The sequence below is a fragment of the Dermochelys coriacea genome, chromosome 2 (genome assembly GCF_009764565.3).
Source record: "Dermochelys coriacea isolate rDerCor1 chromosome 2, rDerCor1.pri.v4, whole genome shotgun sequence".
Lineage (NCBI taxonomy): Eukaryota > Metazoa > Chordata > Testudines > Dermochelyidae > Dermochelys > Dermochelys coriacea.
In genome coordinates, this window is record NC_050069.1 from 3,672,423 (window position 1) to 3,692,092 (window position 19,670).

The 19,670-nt window shown below is 49.0% G+C and overlaps 1 protein-coding gene across 1 annotated transcript; it reads right to left on the reverse strand.

The window, feature by feature from the left end:
* Positions 1 to 187: 187 nt before the first annotated feature.
* LOC119852138 (fucolectin-1-like) lies at positions 188 to 7,130 on the reverse strand. The gene is given in 5 exon segments (XM_043509851.1): positions 188 to 481; positions 586 to 739; positions 742 to 898; positions 5,773 to 5,830; positions 6,748 to 7,130. Coding segments are annotated over 4 exon segments (663 nt in total). The 3' UTR covers positions 188 to 481; positions 586 to 674.
* Between the last annotated feature and the right edge of the window lie 12,540 nt (positions 7,131 to 19,670).

Consider the following 19,670-nt stretch of genomic DNA (forward strand, 5'->3'; position numbering starts at 1 on the left):
CCACAGGTGAGCGGGAGCTCAGTGGGGCCCCTTATACTGGTGCTATGTGCACACGGCACCAGGGGGCACCAGAGCCAAACTGACAGACACCACTAGGGGAAAAATCTCCAACAACTGTGCTCAGGGTGCTCGCACCCCTAAGTTGGAATGCCCCTAAGAATGCGCAAACACTTGAAGAAGAATCACTCTATCCCACATGGAGCCAGAGCTGCTTCCTGGCAATGGCACACAAACCAGCCACTACATGAGAGCCAGGTTCATAGAGGGAGCCATGGCCCCAGGGGACAGGAGTGACAGCAGGTCGGTGCTGGGGTGTCAGCCTGGACATATGATATCCTCTTGTAGCTGCCCCCATGACCCATACCCAGCTGGAGCTGCTCCCCAAGGCAGGGATGGTGCATGATGTTCAGATGGAGCCTCCCCCGTCTGCCTCCTCCAGCTGGAGCCCCTGCCAGGTCAGTGGTGGGAAGGGAAGAGTGTCACAGAATTATAGAACATCAGGGTTGGAAGGGACCTCAGGAGGTCATCTAGTCCAACCCCCTGCTCAAAGCAGGACCAATCCCCAACTAAATTAGGGTTTCTGTCCCAGGGTTTCTGCTGTCTCACTAGGCAGAAGCTGAGGCAGAAGGGAATGGGGGTATAACATAAAGGGGAACAAGTTTCCATTCATGTTGTTACAGCTCCTTACCCCCTGGCGGTGGGGCACAGCCCTGAGCTATGATCTCAACCTCACACAGGTGAGATACTCCGCCCTGCCCGGGATGACGATGGTGACGTAGTGGCCCTCGAGCCCATTGCACCAGATGGTGCTGATGGATTCCGGTCTGGTGTCAGTGATGTTCCCACAGCTAAAAAAGAGAGGAAGCCAAGAAAACAAAACTAGACAGATGTATTCAAGTCAAAAGGTCCTCATGAAATTAACCCAAGGGTACTTAAGGAGCTAGCTGAAGCAATCTCAGAACCATTAGCTATTTTATTGAGAGCTCATGGAGGACAGGTGAGGTCCCAGAGAACCGGAGAAGGCTAAACACTGTACCTATCTTTTAAAAGGGGAACAAAGAGGACATGGCAAATTCTAGACCAATCAGCCCAACTTCGATACCGCAGAAGATACTGGAACAAATTATCAAACAATCCATCTGTAAGCACCTTATAGCTAAGGCTAAGATTTTTTCATGGTTATTTTTAGTAAAAGTAAGGAGCAGGTCATGGGGAATAAACACAAATTCAAAAGCCGATGACTTATTAATTACTTTACTATAAATAAGCGGGGGCAGGACTAGGTATGGGGAGGAATGGAGTGCCATGGGGAGCGGGGACTGTGGGACAGGAGTGTGCGGCCCCGACTGCAGCCCCCGCCAAGCCCTGACTGCAGCAGGGGGACGGGACACATGGCCCTTGGAAGCCGAAATGGGGGGCGCATGGCCCCAGCTGCAGCCCCCAGTGAAAGCCACAGGGCTGGGGTGCATGCCCCTGGCTGCAGCCCTGCCAAGCCCGGGACGCCGTGGGCCTGGGGCACATGGCTCTGGTTGCAGCCTCTTGTGGGGGGCTAGAGCTGCAGGGTCCTGGTTCCAGCCAGTTCCAGTTGCAGGGCTAGGGGTGCACAGTCCCACCCCCTTGTCTTGAAGCCCTAGAAGTCAAGGAGGTCCAGTAAAATCACAGAATCCATGACTGCTGTGACCTCTGTGACTAAATTGTAGCCTTAATTATAGCTAACATGGATTTGTGAAGAACAAATCATGCCAAACCAATCTAATTTCCTGCTTTGACAGACAAACCAGTCTAATGGATGGGGGGAAGCAGTAGATGTGATAGGTCTTGATTTTAGTCAGGCTTTTGACAGAATCCCATGTAACACTCACATAAGCAAACTAGGGAAATATTGTCTAGCTGAAATGGCTATCAGGTGGTTGCACGACTGGTTGAAAAACCATACACAGAGGATGGTTTTATGGTCAAATTGAGGGGACATATCTAGGGGGGGTCCTGTAGGGGTTGTGCTGCATTGCATACTGTTCAATGTTTTCATTGATGACTTAGACGATGGAGCATAGAGTAACTTACTTATACAGTAACTCCTCACTTATAGTCATCCCGGTTAACGTTATTTGTTGTTATGTCACTGATCTATCAGAGAACATGCGCGCGTTTAAAGTTGCGCAATGCTCCCTTATAACGTTGTTTGGCAGCCGCCTGCTTTGTCCACTGCTTGCAGGAAGAGCAGCCCTTGGAGCGAGCTGGTGGGGAACCAGGGTGGGCCGGCAGCCCCCCATCAGCTCCCCTAAGTTCCCTGTGCGGCAGCCGCCTAGTTGCTGGGCAGTTCAGCCGTCCCTCCCCTCCGCTGCCCTGTGCTGCTCTTGCCCTCTGCCTGGGAGCTGCTCCCGGGAGCCTCCTGCTTGCTGTGCATTGCAGGGTGTTGGGGGGAAAAGGGGTGCTAATGTCAGGGTGTCCCCCTCCCCCTGATCCTGCCCCCCACCTCCACAGAGCAGGCGGGAGGGACATACGACAGGGCTCAGGACGGAAGGAGCTTGCTGGCTGCAGCTGCTGTCTCAACTTGCTGATCTACTTAAAAAGGCAGTGTACTTAGAGTGGGGTCAGTGTACTTAAAGGGGCAATGCGCATCTCTCACACACACTGTGTGGGTCTCTATCTCTCTCTGCCATGCTGTCTCCCCTCCTTCCATTTGTGCTGCCTTGTAGAGTGTGAGGCTACATTAACAACATGTTAACCCTTGAGAGCTCAGCAGAGTGCTAGTTCATCATTTAGCAGTAAGGCATTCCCTGGGAAATATCCCACCCTCTTACTCCACCACCTCAACCAGGCTTCACAATCATCATTGCTGTGTATAGTATTTAATTGTTTGTTTAAAACTTATACTGTGTATATATATATATATATAAAAATGTGTCTGTGTGTGTGTATCTATCTATGTATATGTGTGTGTGCATATATACATATATATACACACACACACACACACACACACACACACACACACACACACACACACAGAGTCTTTTGTCTGGCGAAAAAAATTTCCCTGGAACCTTAACTACCCCTATTTACATTAATTCTTATGGGGAAATTGGATTTGCTTAACATCATTTCGCTTAAAATAGCATTTTTCAGAAATATAACTACAACATTAAGCGAGGAGTTATTGTAAAATTTATGGGTGAAACCAAGCTGGGAGGGGGTTGCAAGAACACTGGGGAAAAGGATTAGAATTCAAAATGATCTTGATTACGTGGACAATTGGCCTGAATCTAGAAGATGAAATTCAATAAACACAAGTGCAAGGTACTGCACCGAGGAAAGAAAATGCCCAACTACAAAATGGGGAGTGACTGGTGAGGGAGTAGCACTGCAGAAAAGGATCTTGGGTTACAGTGGATGGCAAATTGAATCTGAGTCAACAGTGTGATGCTGTTGAGAAAAGGGCAAATGTCACTCTGGGATGTATTCACAGAAGTGTTGTATGTAAGACATGGGCTGTAACTGGCGCACTTTACTTGGCACTGGGGAGGTCTCAGCTGGGCACTGTGTCCAGCTTTCGACACTGCACTTTAAGAAAGATGTGGAAAAATTGAAGAGACTAATGGGCAGCAACCAAAATGACAACCTGACCTCTGAGGAAAGGCTGAAAGAACGAGGTATGTTTAGTCTAGAGAAGAGAAGGCCAATGGGGGACATGATAACAGTCTTCAGACAGGTCACAGGTTGTGCCATAGGGTAGCAGGCCCCTGAGGAGGTCAGGCACCCAGCCTCCCCATGACAGGCTCTGCTAAGGAGAAGGAGCCAAACCAGATCCATCTGTGAGCAGTTAATTCCCCAGGTGGCAGTGCATGGGGAACCTGCACTGGCACTAATAAAGGTCTGCCAGGGCTCAGTCAGGATGCACAGATCACGCTACTGAGGATTGCAATTCTCTCTCAGGGGGCTGGTTAGGGAGCACCCCAGGAAAGGGAACCTCGGAAAAGTGGCCTGGAGGGAAGAGGTTCCAAAGTAGAGAATTACAAGTGCCAAGCACCTAAGGGGGAGCTGGTCCCAACAAAAAAAAAAACTTTGCAGGCAATGGCAGGTGCTCCAGATCACAGAGTAATGACACGCTGCTCTGGAGACAAGCTGCAGTGCTTTGACCTCTAAGGAGGCCCTGAGCCCAGAGAGGGAACCGTTCCCAACTTTGGGCAGGAGGCCTGACTCCAGAGGGGGATCGTGTGTCGAATCGGCCTTACTGGTAAGGAGCCTGATAGAGAAGATAGATGGACTCTGGTGGGGCAGATACACTAAAATTAATTTGCCTTCCTCCACCCAAACTAGGATGCTGGGGTGAAGGCTGGCTTGTGTACCATGATTTGGCCTTTGGTTAAGTAAATCAGACCCTGAAGGGGCATTGTGCTCCATAGAACAGCCTCATTGAACTCATGGAAAGCCCACAGTGGGAAACTGAGGCAGGACACAAGAACAGTTCTGCACTGGGCCAGCAAGTGGTGCTCCACACGTGTGTACCCACCAGAACAAGTTGTTACAAAGAGAATGGTGATCAATTGCTCTCCATGTCCACCCAGTGTAGGACAAGAAATAAATCAGCTTAGTTTGGATCACAGGAGATTTAGGTTGGATATTAGGAAAATCTTTCTGGCTATAAGGATAGTTCAGTATTGGAATAGGTCACCAAGAGAGGTTGTAGGATCCCCGTCTCTGGAGGGTTTTAGGAAGAGGTTAGACTAACCTCCGCCAGCGATGGTCCAGGGTTACTCGGTCCTGTCTCAGCATAGGTGGGATTCACTAGAGGTCCTTTTGAGATCCCTTCCTGCTCTACATCTCTGTGTATCTCTACAGGGTGAAGGGAACACGGTAAGAGATGCTGCCTGCCCTACTCCGCGTCACAACCCAATTCAGACTAGAAATAAGGTTCATGTTTTTATCAGCCAGGGCCATTTACCACTGGAGCATATTGCTGGGGAACACAATAGAGACTCCTTCCCTTGGAGTCTTTAAATCAAAACCAGACGTCTGACTAATAGATACATGGCAGCCCACAGGGAAATAGTGGGCTCAGTGTAGAATCACTGCAAGAGATCTTCTGGCCCGTGCGATACAGGAAGTCAGACTAGATGATCAGAAAGGTCATTCCTGGCCTTAGAAATCTATTGATCCCAGAAAAATCAGTTCCTGTTGCCTTGGAGGAGATAATTCTATGTGAGGAGCAGCTGTGAGGGCAGAGAGAGAACATGCAGGGGGGCCTGGAGGGATAGGCTCTACCCTGCATTGCCCTGCAGGGGTCGCTGTGCTCAGTGATACGTGGTTCCCTTCCAGCCAGGAGCTGAGAGCACAGGGAGCTCAGAGAGGAAGAGACCAAGCCCTGGTCCCAGCTGGCAACGATACCGCTGTGTCTGAGCTGGAAGGAGTTGTCTGCAGACAGGCTGCTCCCAGAGAGGAGACTTCCCCAGAGTCCTGACTGGCTTCGTAGGGAGCAGTTCCAGAGCATCGCCCGGGGACTCCGGGACTGATAGAACAGTGGTTCTCAACCTATTTACCATTGAGGGCCACATATGCAGCTCTCTATGTGTGACATGGATTGCATCCACACAATATATATGGTACCTGTACATCTATGAAAAAAATTAGGGTTTGTATTCGTTATATGACGGCTATATGATTCAAATCTTATATAGCACCTTTCATTTCAAGACTGGAAAATGTCTACCACGAGCATTTTAAATTAGCAAAACAAGTCAAAACATTAACTGTTAAAATGAATTAACTTACTGTAAGGGTGGCGTGGTGTATTGCGACCCTCTCTTCCGCACTGCCGCTGGCGGCGCAGCTGAGCGCACAGAGAGTGGCTGTGGAGTCTGTCTGCCGTGCAGCCTGCCCTGCCCTCCTGCTGTTGCGGTCCTATTGCCAGGGAGCCTGCTCCAGCTGGGACCACTGGACCTGCAATCCTGTGGGCCATTTCCAGCAGTTAACAAGAATGTCTGAGGAACAGTGGGGGGTTGGGAGAAATAACATGGGGAAATAGTTTTACTTTGTGTAATGACCCATCCATTCCCAGTCTCTATTCAAGCCTAAGTTAATTGTATCCAGTTTGAAAATTAATTGGCCAACCTTGATTATCATCACAAAAGGTTTTCCTCCTTCCTGCTGGTAATAGCTCATCTTAAGTGATCACTCTCCTTACAGTGTGTATGATAAACCCATTGTTTCATGTTCTCTGTGTGGGTATATAAATCTCCCCACTGTATTTTCCACTGAATGCATCTGATGAAGTGAGCTGTAGCTCATGAAAGCTTATGCTCAAATAAATTTGTTAGTCTCTAAGGTGCCACAAGTCCTCCTTTTCTTTTTGCGAATATAGACTAACACGGCTGCTACTCTGAAACCTGTCACTTTTGGCAGTTGTTAACTTTAGAAGCCTTTTTAGAACCGGTTGTCCCTCATGGGACCGGTTCTAAAAGGGCTTCTAAAGTTAACAACTGGTTCCAGCGAACCTGTGCAAACAGGCTCCAGCTCACCACTGGCTATAAGGAGAGAGGAAGAACACCCAGGGGTCTGGAGGGATCGGTTCTACCCTGGATATCCCTGCAGGGGTCGCTGTGCTCAGTGACAGGCAGTTCCATTGCCCCCAGGAGCTGGGAGCACCACCAGCACAGTGCCCCCAGCCCCAGGCAGCTCCCAGGGGAAGAGCCCTGGCCCTGGCCGGCAATGAGACCCCTGTGTCTGAGGTGGAAGGCGTTGTCTCACTCCGGGAGCTGGGGAAGCAACTCACGGGGGTTGTGCTTTCCGAGGTCAGCCAGGGTGTCTCCCACGCGGATCTGGGCCCCCCTGAGTCTCTCCCCACAGCATTCGTCTTCTCTGTTCTTCACCATCACCACAGAGACAGACTGACGACTGCCCAAGTCCACCCTCCAACACGGCTCTGTGTCCAGCTGGGTGTGGGTGCAGGAGCCTTGTTCCCACTTCCCATCGCATTTTCCATCCATGGCCTTTCCAGCCACACCTGGAATGTGGAGGACTGCATGGCCGGGCGCCCCAGCGCCAAGTTCTGAGCTGGAATCAGAGGGCGAGAAGAGGGGAGGTGGGATGTGCCCATCGCTGGGGAGCTCTAGTTGCTCTTTGTCCCACATGGAGCCAGAGCCACTTCCCAGCAGTGACACACAACCACTGCATGAGAGTCAGGTTCACAGTGGGAGCCATGGCCCCAGGGGACAGGAGTGACACCAGGTCTGTGCTCGGGTCTCACCCAAGCAGAACCCCTCTCAGTTCCCCTATGTTCCATATCCAGCTGGAGCTGGTCCCTGGAGCAGAGATGGGGCATGAAGTTCAGATGGAGCCTTCCTCATCTGCCCCTGCCAGCTGGAGCCCCTGCCAGGTCAGCGGTGGGAAGGGAAGAGTCTCCTAGGGTTTCTGCTGTCTCACTAGGCAGAGGTTGGAGCAGAAGGAAATGGGGTATAAATAGGGCCCTACCAAATTCACGACCATGCAAAACGCGTGAAATCTGGTCGTCTGTGTGGTTTTACCCTATACGATACCTATTTCATGGGGGATACCAGCTTTTCTCAAATTGGGGGTCCTGACCCAAAAGGGAGTTGCAGGGAGGTTGCAAGGTTACTTTAGGGTGGTCACAGTACTGCCATCCTTACTTCTGCGCTGCCTTCAGAGCTGGGTGTCTGGAGACTGGCAGCTGCTGACCGAGGGCCCAGCTCTGAAGGCAGAAGCGCAGAAGTAAGGGTGGCAATACCACACCATGCCATCATTACTTCTGCACTGCTGCTGACAGCGGTTCTGCCTTCAGAGCTGGGCTCCTGGCCAGCAGCTGCTGCTCCACAGCCACCCAGCTCTGATGGCAGCGCCGCTGCCAGCAGCAGCACATAAGTAAAGGTAGTAGTACTTCAACCTGCCCTACAATAACCTTGCAACCCCTCCACAATTCCCGTTTGCATCGGGACCCCGACAATTACAACACCATGAAATTTCAGATGCAAATATTTGAAATAATGAAATTTACGATTTAAAAAATCCTATGACCTTGAAATTGACCAAAATAGATCGTGAATTTGGTAGGGTCCTAGGTATAAAATAAAAGAGAATAAGTTTCCATTCAAGTTGTGCCAGCTCTTTACCCCCTGGTGGTGGGGTGCAGCCCTGAGACATCCCAGTCCCTGCAGGGATCCCGATCGTCATGAACAGATGCCAGAGAAACTCCATCCTTGCACTGTCAACGTAGGAGGTCACATGAATGTTCTATTAAAAAAAAAACTATAGCCATAGCAAGTTTCAGATGAGCACCTCACACAGCCAATGGTTCTCATTTTACAGAGGGGAAACTGAGGCACAGGAACCAGCAACTTGTCTAAGATCCTGAAGCAGGAAAGCAGCAGACCTATGAATAGAACCATGGTTCATTGAAGTCTATTCCCTTCTTCTGCCCACTAGACCATCCTGAATCAGTGAACCTGTCTCAGGGAGGCTAAATCCTTTTGTGACATTCTGTAGCTTGGGGGAGTGTCCTGGAACCCCCATATTCCTTATTTTTACATAATCATGAGCTTACATATAGAGCATGCCTTGTAAGGTATCAGGGGAAAGGTTATGATCTGCTGAAAGTCATGTCTCTATCCATATATGTATATTGTGACAAAGCTCTGTTCTTGCCTCTGTTGGTCCCGCGTTTCCTGGCGGATTTCGCTAGCCTCAGAGGCTCACTGTGACCCTGCACGTAACCCTTCTCTCTAGAGACAAGGGTCACAGTCTACTGAGCTATTTTCATCATAAGCCAGCGAGGGAGGTGAGGAGAAGTTATCCTTCCTTGCACAGTCTCTGTTGTCTCCCAGTCTCAGTGATTAATCAGGGGCAAAGGTGGGGTGGGGGGGGAAGAGCCCAGGCCCACCCTCTACTCCAGGCTCCAGCCCAGGGACCCTAATAGTATCAGCTATTGTAGCTGACCTTTTAGAAACATGTCATGTACAATTCCCTGGGCTACTTCCCCCACAGCAGCCCTCACTTCCTCAAGCTCCACACTTCACCCTTATCTCAGGGCCTCCTTCCTTGTTCCTGATATGGTGTGTACTACTCAGCCTCTTCAACAGCACAACTTCCTCCCACAGCTCCTGACATGCACCCCCACCTGACTGGCTGGGAGGCTTTTAACTAGTTTCAGCCAGCCCCTGATTGGCTTCAGGTGTCCCAATCAACCTAGCCTTCTCCCTGCCTTCTGGAAAGTTCTTAATTGCTGTCTTAATTGACCTGGAGCAGCTGCCATTTCACTTATCCTGGTACCAGGGATTTATTTAGCCTGGAGCTAATATATCTATCTCCCACTACTTTTCTATAGCCATCTGGCCTTGCTCTGTCACAATATTTTTAATGCATATGAAGTTATGAGAATTGTGTTGTCTGGTGGTCACTAAAACATGCCTTAAGTTGGGGAATGAGCCAGATATTAGCTCCCCAGAGGTAACAGCAAGGAAAGTACTCAACATCCAGGCAGGGTGTCAAATCAACCTATCAACAACCATTGTCCAGCAAGGGAGCTACAATGCTATGGCTCACCTGCATGAGGCCACACCAGGGGAATTGCTCAACCTTGCCTGGAGACTCAGCAATGCCCACCAGACATGCCTGGACTTGTGTTTTCCAAGCACATGGACTGAGGGTATAAAACCAAACACAAGGGGCCCATGCGGGAACTTTCTCCTGGCCCCATCCATGCTGCAAGCAACAAAGACACCGAGAAGAAGATTGAAGACTCCAACAGAGGAGACTGGTCCAGATTTAAGGGACAAACCTGTATATTAAGGATTGCAATATCCAGTGGGGTGAGAAAAACTGCTTAATCTAGTTGCTGCCCAATCTAATAGGGTTGAGGGTTTAGACTGCGTGCTTATATTTTCTTTTCTTTTGGTAACTAATTCTGACTGTGCTAACTCCGAGAGTGCTAAAGGAGTTGGCGGATGTGATTGCAGAGCCATTGGCCATTATCTTTAAAAACTCTTGGCGATCGGGGGAGGTCCCAGACGACTGGAAAAAGGTGAATGTAGTGCCCATCTTTAAAAAAGGGAAGGAGGAGGATCCGGGGAACTACAGACCAGTCAGCCTCACCCCATTCCCTGGAAAAATCATGGAACAGGTCCTCAAGGAATCAATTCTAAAGTACTTAGAGGAGAGGAAAGTGATCAGGAACAGTCAGCATGGATTCACCAAGGGCAAGTCATGCCTGACTAATCTAATTGCCTTCTATGATGAGATAAATGGATCTGTGGATGAGGGGAAAGGAGTGGACATGTTATTCCTTGATTTTAGCAAAGCTTTTGACACGGTCTCCCACAGTATTCTTGCCAGCAAGTTAATGAAGTATGGGCTGGATGAATGGATTATAAAGTGGATAGAAAGCTGGCTAGATCATCAGGCTCAATGGGTAGTGATCAATGGCTCCATATCTAGTTGGCAGCCAGTATCAAGCAGAGTGTCCCAAGGGTCAGTCCTTGGGCCGGTTTTGTTCAATATCTTCATTAATGATGTGGAGAATGGTGTGGATTGCACTCTCAGCAAGTTTGCAGATGACACTAAACTGGGAGGAGAGGTAGATACGCTGGAGAGTAGGAATAGGATACAGAGTGATCTAGACAAATTAGAGGATTGGGCCAAAAGAAATCTGATGAGGTTCAACAAGGACAAGTGCAGAGTCCTGCACTTAGGATGGAAGAATCCCATGCACTGCTACAGACTAGGGTCTGAATGGCTCGGCAGCAGTTCTGCAGAAAAGGACCTAGGGGTTACAGTGGACGAGAAGCTGGATATGAGTCAACGGTGTGCCCTTGTTGCCAAGAAGGCCAATGGCATTTTGGGATGTATAAGTAGGGGCATTGCCAGCAGATCGTTCCCCTCTATTCAACATTGGTGAGGCCACATCTGGAGGTCTGTGTCCAATTTTGGGCCCCACACTACAAGAAGGATGTGGAAAAATTGGAAAGCGTCCAGGGCAACAGAAATGATTAGAGGAATGGAACACATAACTTATGAGGCGAGGCTGAGGGAACTGGGATTGTTTAGTCTGTGGAAGAGAAGAATGAGGGGGGATTTGATAGCTGCTTTCAACTACCTGAAAGGGGGTTCCAAAGAGGATGGATCTAGACTGTTCTCAGTGGTAGCAGATGACAGAACGAGGAGTAATGGTCTCAAGTTGCAGTGGGGGAGGTCTAGGTTGGATATTAGGAAAAACTTTTTCACTAGGAGGGTGGTGAAGCACTGGAATGCATTACCTAAGGAGGTGGTGGAATCTCCTTCCTTAGAGGTTTTTAAGGTCAGGTTTGACAAAGCCCTGGCTGGGATGATTTAGTTAGGGATTGGTCCTGCCTTGAGCAGGGGGTTGGACTAGATGACCTCCTGAGGTCCCTTCCAACCCTGATATTCTATGATTCTATGACTTTTTGCCTATCACTTAATATCTATCTTTTGTAGCAAATAAATTTGTTTTACTGTTTATCTGCACCAGTGAGTTTGCCTGAAGTGTGTGGTAAAGCTGCTCAGGTTTTTCAAAGGCTGGTGTATGTCCACTCTCCATTGATGAAGTGATGAACCAATTAATAAATCTGCACTGCCCAACTTGAGCGGTGCAAGACGGTATATTCCTGAGGTACAGTGCTGGGAGGTTTGGGGGTGGATTTGGCTGGTGCCTTTCTCTGTGTGATTTATGAGTGGCTCTGGGAGCATTCATGTAATCTAGCTTGGTGTGGGGTCTCCACATGCGGTTGTGCTGAGTGATAACAGCACCTGGAGTGGTTTGCTACTGGTCACTAGCAAGGCACTGTGAGAGACAGCCCAGGCTGGAGAGAGTTCTGGGGGCCCAGTCACAGGCTGCACCCCATAGATCCCGTCAACCTTTAATACAGGTCCTTATCCATCTGCCAATCAGGCTTTGTATGCCAGTCAAATTGTGGGATGGTCAGTGACAGCTCAACCAAAGATCATTCGAAAGTTAGAGATGAGAAACTTTATCAAATTATTTCTAGTTTATCTGGAAATTCATCTGTTAGTAGAACCACAGGTACCATAGTTAAGGTTGAGAGCACAAATTGGTCATTTAGGTAAAGTACATTACAGAGCTGTTGTAATGATCCAAAAAACAAACCTTAAAAACCCAGGAAATTCACAGCTAGGGTTAAATATAAAAAAGATCCACACATGTTAAGGTATGAAAATGCCATGTTAAGGCACACAAATAATCTTAACTCTAGCTTGTAGTTGTCCTGTGAGGAAAAAAATACGAAAAAAATTAATGTCTTTAACAATCAGTTTAATGTTATCTGGGCTCCCATCCAATAAAATGTCTTAATCATTAAGATATGTGTTTGCATGGCACCATGGTAGGGGCAGAATTATGCTGACAAAGAATGTTTCTACAATGAAGAATAATGTGAAAAAGCTATAATTAATCATATACTAGACTATTCAAATGTAGTGCAGACACAAGATTGCAGTGAGTTTTAACTGTATGGGAAGTCAGAAGAGTTTGTGGCGGGGAAGAGTTAAGGTTGCTTGGGTGCCCTTATGTGACCTTAGCATATTTGGATTTCTTTTTAGTTTAACCGTAACTGTGAATTTCCTGAGTTTATGATGCATGATTTCTGGAAAATAGCATCATCCCTGTAACGTGTTTTACCCTGCAGTACTAATATGCTCTCTCAACAGCAACTCTAATGTAGTTTCTGGCTGGAATTTTCCCTGTTTTTTTTTTTTTAAATAAAGAGTGTCGTACAGGAAGTGACAAAGAGGGAATTGTCTGTAATATTTCTATGAATGAGATGCGTGGCAGTGATTTACTTAATAGTGGGCACAAAAGGGTTAAAAAGCCACTCTTGGGGCAGAGCAGGAGACAGGAGGTGCTGGGTCACTAGCTGTCTGGGCTGGTGTGAATGGGTTATGAAGGGACTGGCTGAAACCCACCCTGATCAATGGAGGATCTGGAAAGACAATGGAGACCCCCCAAGGACTGAACAGTTGACACCTATCCACAGGATTTTCCAGCAGGTGGAACTTGTGAACTCAGCATGAGTCTGCAGGAAGAGTACAATGGACCAGGAGGTGGCAGGTGGCTAGGATAAGACCTGGTCTTGGGAGAATCAGGAGCTCACACCTGGGACTGAGACACAAAGGAACTGAGACAGAGAGAGGATACTAGGCTGGTTCCTTTAGCAGCATGGCTCAAGGGAGCTCTGACTTGGCCAGCAAGGACTATGTCTTGGCCTTTGCTTCTCTCCGCTAAAGTAAGGACTTCTCCATGCTATGTTCCAGTTGACTAATAAAGCCTGCTCTGTGCTGAAATGCTGCCTGGTGTCACTGCAAGTACTTGCTGAGTTGCACTGATCCCTGGAGAGGGCAAAAGTTTCTGACCAGGAGTCTATCTGAGTTGGTCTCTCAGGGCAGAGCTCACAGTGTAAAACAGAAGTGCTGGAGCCCAGAGGCTCAGTCTTGGGGGCACTAAGATACATGGCCTATCCTTAAGGAAGAGTGGGACCCCTTGGGGTCTGACACACCAGGGACATTTAAAAGCTGGGGCAAAGCACAAATCCTTTGGGTACGTGGCAGCTGGTGGCAGGGGCGGGACACTGAATGCACCAAGAGTACTGTGCAGTGAGTGACTTGCAGCACTACAAACAAGGTTAGTCAAAGGAAACAAGCAAGAAAATTGCATGTACCTGCCTCCCTGTGGAGAGCATCACAGAGCTGTGCAGGGAGAGAAGATTAAGTGTTGGGGAATTCAACCAGGTGCCACTGATTGCACGGCTGGAGAAGGCAAGTTCCCCACAGAATCCAGGGACAACAGAGGCAGCAGCTGTAGCAGCAGCATGGCTCCCTCACAGCCCAATTTCCCATCGCCAGAATTGGGGCAGTGAGAGGTGGAGCTGGAAGCGAGGAAGCTGGAGGAACAGAGACTAGAAGGCTCCGAAAGGGGGAGAGCTGATTGAGAGGAACAGTGAATGCATGAGGTGGAGCAGCGACAGCACCAGGTGGAACAGCAGGATAACCAGGACAAGAAAGGACAGCAGGAACTGGATATGGAGAAGAAGAAAGCAAGAGGTCTCATCAAGGAGTAAGTGCGGAGTGACCATGGGAAGCCAATTCCACAGGGAGCCTAGATACCAAATTGCTGCCCCAGTTTAAATGGGGGTGATATAAATGCCTACCTCACTGCCTTTGGGGAGGCTTGTGATTTGAACCATGTTGACCCTGTGTATAGGCTTTTCAGCCCCTTACTGGATCCCAAAACAATAGAGGCATACAGTGAGATGAGCAAAGTTGGTACAGAGGAGTACTGACAGGTCAAAAAGGCTCTACTGCTTAAGTCTGGATTAACACCTGGGACTCCCAGGGGAAGTTTTTGGGGTGTGCAGAAGACCCAATGTGTGACGTGTATGGAAGCCACCACCCTTCTGGTAGAACATCTCCACAAATGGGGTAAAGGTGCAGGTGGCACTATATGACCTGGTAGGATTGGAGCTATGGGATATGTCCCCATGAGCTTAAAAAGTGATTATTGAACAGGGAGCCTAAGGATCTTCATAGTACAGACCAGTTGGCAGAACAATTTGTGACCGCATGTCTGGTGGTGAGAACAAAACAAAGGGTGACTGGCTCAGGTGGGGTCTCAAGGGGGAGCCACAAAGTGGGATTCAAATACATCCAAACCAGGGGTGATGGTAGATGCAGGTAGACGACCTCTAAGGATTCCCAGAAACCTAAGGTATAGTATCTATAACTGAACAGAGCATAAGTGGGTATACTGCCCAAGGCTTGACAAAATGGGTTTTAAACCAGAACCTTGAAGGGTTAGTGTGATGAAAACCCAGCTGGAGGAAAGTGGTCACACAGCCAGCTTCTTGCCTTGTCTTCTGACTGGCTTGAGCACCGGCCAAAGATGTGAGAGTTGGAAGTCTTCCGACAGTAGCCAATGCCAGGTGCCCCAGAGAGAGTGAATCTAACAGGTAATGATCAAGTGATCTCTCTCCTGCCATCCAGCTCCACCCTCTGAAAAACAGAGGCTAGGGACACCATTCCTTACCCATCCTGGCACCTGCAGGAGGGCTTAAATACAGGATTAGATAGCTGCTTTCAACTACCTGAAGGGGGGTTCCAAAGAGGATGGGTCTAGACTGTTCTCAGTGGTAGCAGATGACAGAACAAGGAGTAATGGTCTCAAGTTGCAGTGGGGGTGGTTTAGGTCGGATGTTAGGAAAAGCTTTTTCACTAGAAAGGTGGTGAAGCATTGGAATGGGTTACCTAAGGAGGTGGTGGAATCTCCATCCCTAGAGGTTTTCAAGGTCAGGCTTGACAAAGCCCTGGCTGGGATGATTTAGTTGGGGATTGGTCCTGCTTTGAGCAGGGGGTTAGACTAGATGACCTCCTGAGGTCCCTTCCAACCCTGATATTCTATGATTCTATGACTGTTCCTTTAAAAACGGGATGTCTGGTCACCCTACGTAGGGAGAAATTCCCTTGGGCAGACACTTAATCACCATTGTGGTGCCACTTCCACCATAGTTTGAGGACTCAGCTGGAGCTTAGCTCTTTTTCTGGCTCATGGCACTGGGGTGAATTGCACCCTCACTGAATTGCTAGCTCAGTGCACGTCTTGTGGGAAGGGTTTAAGTTGAAGGATCATGTCCTTGCTTGGCAGAAAGGGAAGGCAGGTACAAAAGCCTACTGACCAGCTGGGGAAAAGGTGAAGAGGGACTCTCCAGCCCACCTGGGCAGCTCACAACCACTGATTTTGAGAGATAGGTAGAAACTTCAGTTTGCTTCCAGGTGGTTCAACAGCTACAGCCTTGTTCTCTGATATTGCCACGGTCTGTGGGCAACTGAGCTTCGGAAGTGAAGTCCCAGCTGATTTCATTCAGTCCCCGAGGGTGGTACAATGACTGGTTAGTACTTTACGAGCTGACACGGACTAATGACGATGTGACCTGTGTTTCTTATGAAGAGTCAAGTTTGCCTAATTTGAATACAAGCTGTCCCGCATCTGTATGTAACCCTTCTACCTTGTGGTTAACAGTACAATAAGGGCTGAGTTAAATATATCTAATATCTTGTATATCTTGCCAAACTAAGTCCAGTTGAGCTCCCAGAAACCTGGGAAAACTAAACACACTCCCTTGACAAACAACTACCTCTGCTTGATCCTCCGGAAACCTGAGAAAACTAAATGCACCCTTCCCAGGTACCATTAACTGGCAGCCCTTCTCCAGTTATAAACAGATGAGGAGTGTGCAAACAAGGACACCTTTTTCAGGGGGAACAGACCAGTCAGACATTTTCCTTTAGGTCAGATTGGAAGGGACTTAAGCTTTTTTTACCTTTTCTGCATCACGGGGCATGGATCATCTGCTGGAAGCATCTGACAGTGTCTCCCTTAGTCAATCCCCTACCATTCCAGGGCCCTCAGGCATCAGTGGCACCTGAGCCTCTCCTGTTCTCTGCCCATAGCCCTCAACAATGTAGTTTTCTGAGGACTAAATTGGCTTAGTTTATCTCAAGTAATGAGGCTCAACATAGGGTGAAATTGGATGATATACAGGCGGTCAGACTAGTTGATCTAATGGTCCCTTCTGGCTTTAAACTATATGAAGCTATGAATATCTTTGGAAAGAAGAACAGCAACAGAATACATATGCAAATAAATAGCAAAATGCCCATGCCCTTCCAGTAACTCTGGCAGCCGTTCATCTAACTCCCTTCCCATCTGCCAGTCAGAATGTCCCACAGGTCCCTTGGTGGCATCACCTCACTCATCCACCAAGCCCCACTCATGGGATCAGAGAGTGGCAACGTCCAAGTCTCTCTTTGCAGCTCTGTCCCTGGTTCTCAGGAAGCTGCTTGCACAGAGGTGCCACCAACTAACCCAGTTTCGTTATTCAGCTTTATTGAGGCCCTGTCTACACTACAAAGTTAAAGCGATGGAAGGTGACTTACAAGCGTGCAAGTGTCTACCCTCACATTTTTCTCCAGACAAAGTAAGACCCATTACAGTGTTGCAGTAAAACCACTTCTTCAAATAGTACAGAGCCATGGTGAACCTACTGATGTCGATGCAGTGCGAGTGTAGACACTGCATGGTTGGGGTTTACCCTAGCAGTCCTCCAGCAGCTGTCCCACAATGTCCCATTATCTGTGACAGTGACCACTCTGGTCACAGGTTTAAACTCTACTGCCCAAGAATCACACAGACCAGAAACTACACCCCCGTCCCCTTTAAACACCCCCGCATAATTTTTTTAATGACTTTTCCTGGTTTCCCAACTTGGCGAGCTCACCTAGTAGCTCACCCTTGTGTGCAACTGCCCAACTGACCATGGTGGCTCCAACACAAAGACAAGTATTAGATGCATCCCTGCCTGAGGGAACACGGGTGATCCCCTGACTCTCTCCCCCTGCCTGAGGGGAGCATGGATAGTACCCTCACTCACTCCCCCCCACACACCTGAGGGGAGCGCGGGCAATTCACTCAGTCTCCCCCCCCTCGCCCCCACCTGAGGAAAGTGAGGTTGATCCCCTGACTGTCCCCCACACCTGAGAGGAGCATGGACAGTCCTCTCACTCTCTGCCCCAACTCAGGGGAGCATGGGCAGTCCCCTCACTGCCTCTCGCTGTCTGGGATGTTGCCTATTTTGCCCTGAAAGCAATTTGCTGAACTACTCTGGGAGAGGGCAGCTGCTCATAGAAACATGGAGGCCCCCTATGCCATGGGGACTTTTCCCACTGTGAGTAACACCTATTGCAGCTGCAGAGAGGTGCCCTCATCACCCCGCTGCACTCAATCTCCAGCACCTCATCGAGGTACATGGGTTTCTCCCTATTACGGAGCCCACCAGTGGGAGTAAACTGGACTCATGAATCCAGGGAAATCCACCCCAGGGGTTATGTTACTTGCGGGTTGTATTTTGTTACTGATGTATCCTCTTCTAATCCATCTTCCCCTTCCCTTCCTATGCTTCCTCGCTATTTCCCCTTGTAAATAAACTGTACCTTGATTGTTGGTTCATGCACTACGGAGGTGCCAGAAGAGTTCACACACAAGGTATCAGGCTAGTCATAGGGGTAAATACCTGGTTGAGGACAGTTGAAACCACACAGGGAGGCCCGGGAGGGTTCCTGACACCCTTAAACAGTCAGCTGGAGGCACCAGCAGTTCGTATCTAAAAACCCAGACCATTGAAACCCTCTGCGGCCAAAGCAGATGGATACTAGATAAGGGTTCCCATTGAATGATGATTAGCCGCGCTTAAGGTATGGCGACCCCTAAAACCTCCTTGCAATTGGATCCCCTGGCCTATAGGGAGAAGAGGCTGTGCAGACACAGCTACGAACCAACTGTAGAAATGTGGACATCTACAAACAGTTTGCATGAGGATACAGACAAAGGAGTATGACAAGGATCAACAGCAGTGCCACATGGAAATGAGAAACTTCGCTGGGGATACCACAAGGCCAGGGAGTGCAACAATAGATCTGGTGCTTTGTCACAGACCTACCACTTCTAGAAGGAACTGCATGGTATACTTGGCTTACAGACCTCGCAGGAGCCACAGACAGACGCCTGCCATGAACAGCAAAGAGGAGGAGACGCAATGGGGGACTCCAAGCAGGCCACAAGCCAAGTCCTGTTTGAGTCTCCCCCACAATATAGCCAGTCTCTCTAGAGGAGTGTGGATTAGCCTGATAAGGGGAAGGGAACTCTGGTGTGCACATACATTTTTCCTTACAATGTCTATATGTAAAGATGGCACCTAGCTCATTCTCAAGTTAACTACGCACAGGTATCAACTTTTCATGGTTTTACTTGGGTAACCCCCCTCCTGTTCACGGTCCCAGGATGGGGTTGTTCAAGACAGGGGAAGTCTGCTTTGTGGCTTTTTACCTAACTTTTGCCAACTGGGCCTGAGGCTTCTCAATGTGTTCTGCCCTGTGTGTCAGTGTGTGTTCCCCTCACCCCAGACCCACTCCAACAAGCCACCAGCAAGAAAGTTTTAGTCTGTAAGGAAACAGAGCAGGATTGCAGTCGACCTGCCTCCTGTCTGCTTGCTTGCCTTCTGCCCCCAGCTTCAGTCAGTGCCGAAACTTCCTGCTGGGAGGGCAGGAGGCAGGAGTGCTGGAAGCTCCCTAGAAGTGGGGGGCCCACCAGCACCCAAACCGTGGCCCCACCCTCCAGTCTGTCCCTTTCCACTGAAGCCACTCCCCACATCCCTCACCCTTAAGGTAGGTAAAATATGGGAAAGCATAGCTCTCCCACTTTTAAAAGGGAGGGGGCCAAGACCCGCTGGTCTCCCCTGATTGGCGCCCCTGGAGGGTGGTACTTCCTGGCAGGAATGGGGAAGTTCTCCCAATAGTCAGCAGTTTCTAGTCCATAATTTGGAGTTCCCATTGCTGCTTCTGAAGCACACTGGACCTTGGGCTACACGTTAATGAGAAGAGGTTGTGGTACAACCAACAGAGGTAGAGTTGGTATCTTTTCTCTCCCCTGTTGGGGTAGGTGGTCTGGGGTGAGGGGATACGGAGCACTTTGTTTACGTACGTTGGGATGAGTCTTTTATCCTCCTGAGAGAGCTTGATGAAGATGGAGATGTCATCGAGATTCTCTGCAATTCTCTCCCGAAAGTTTTTAGGGAGAGCTG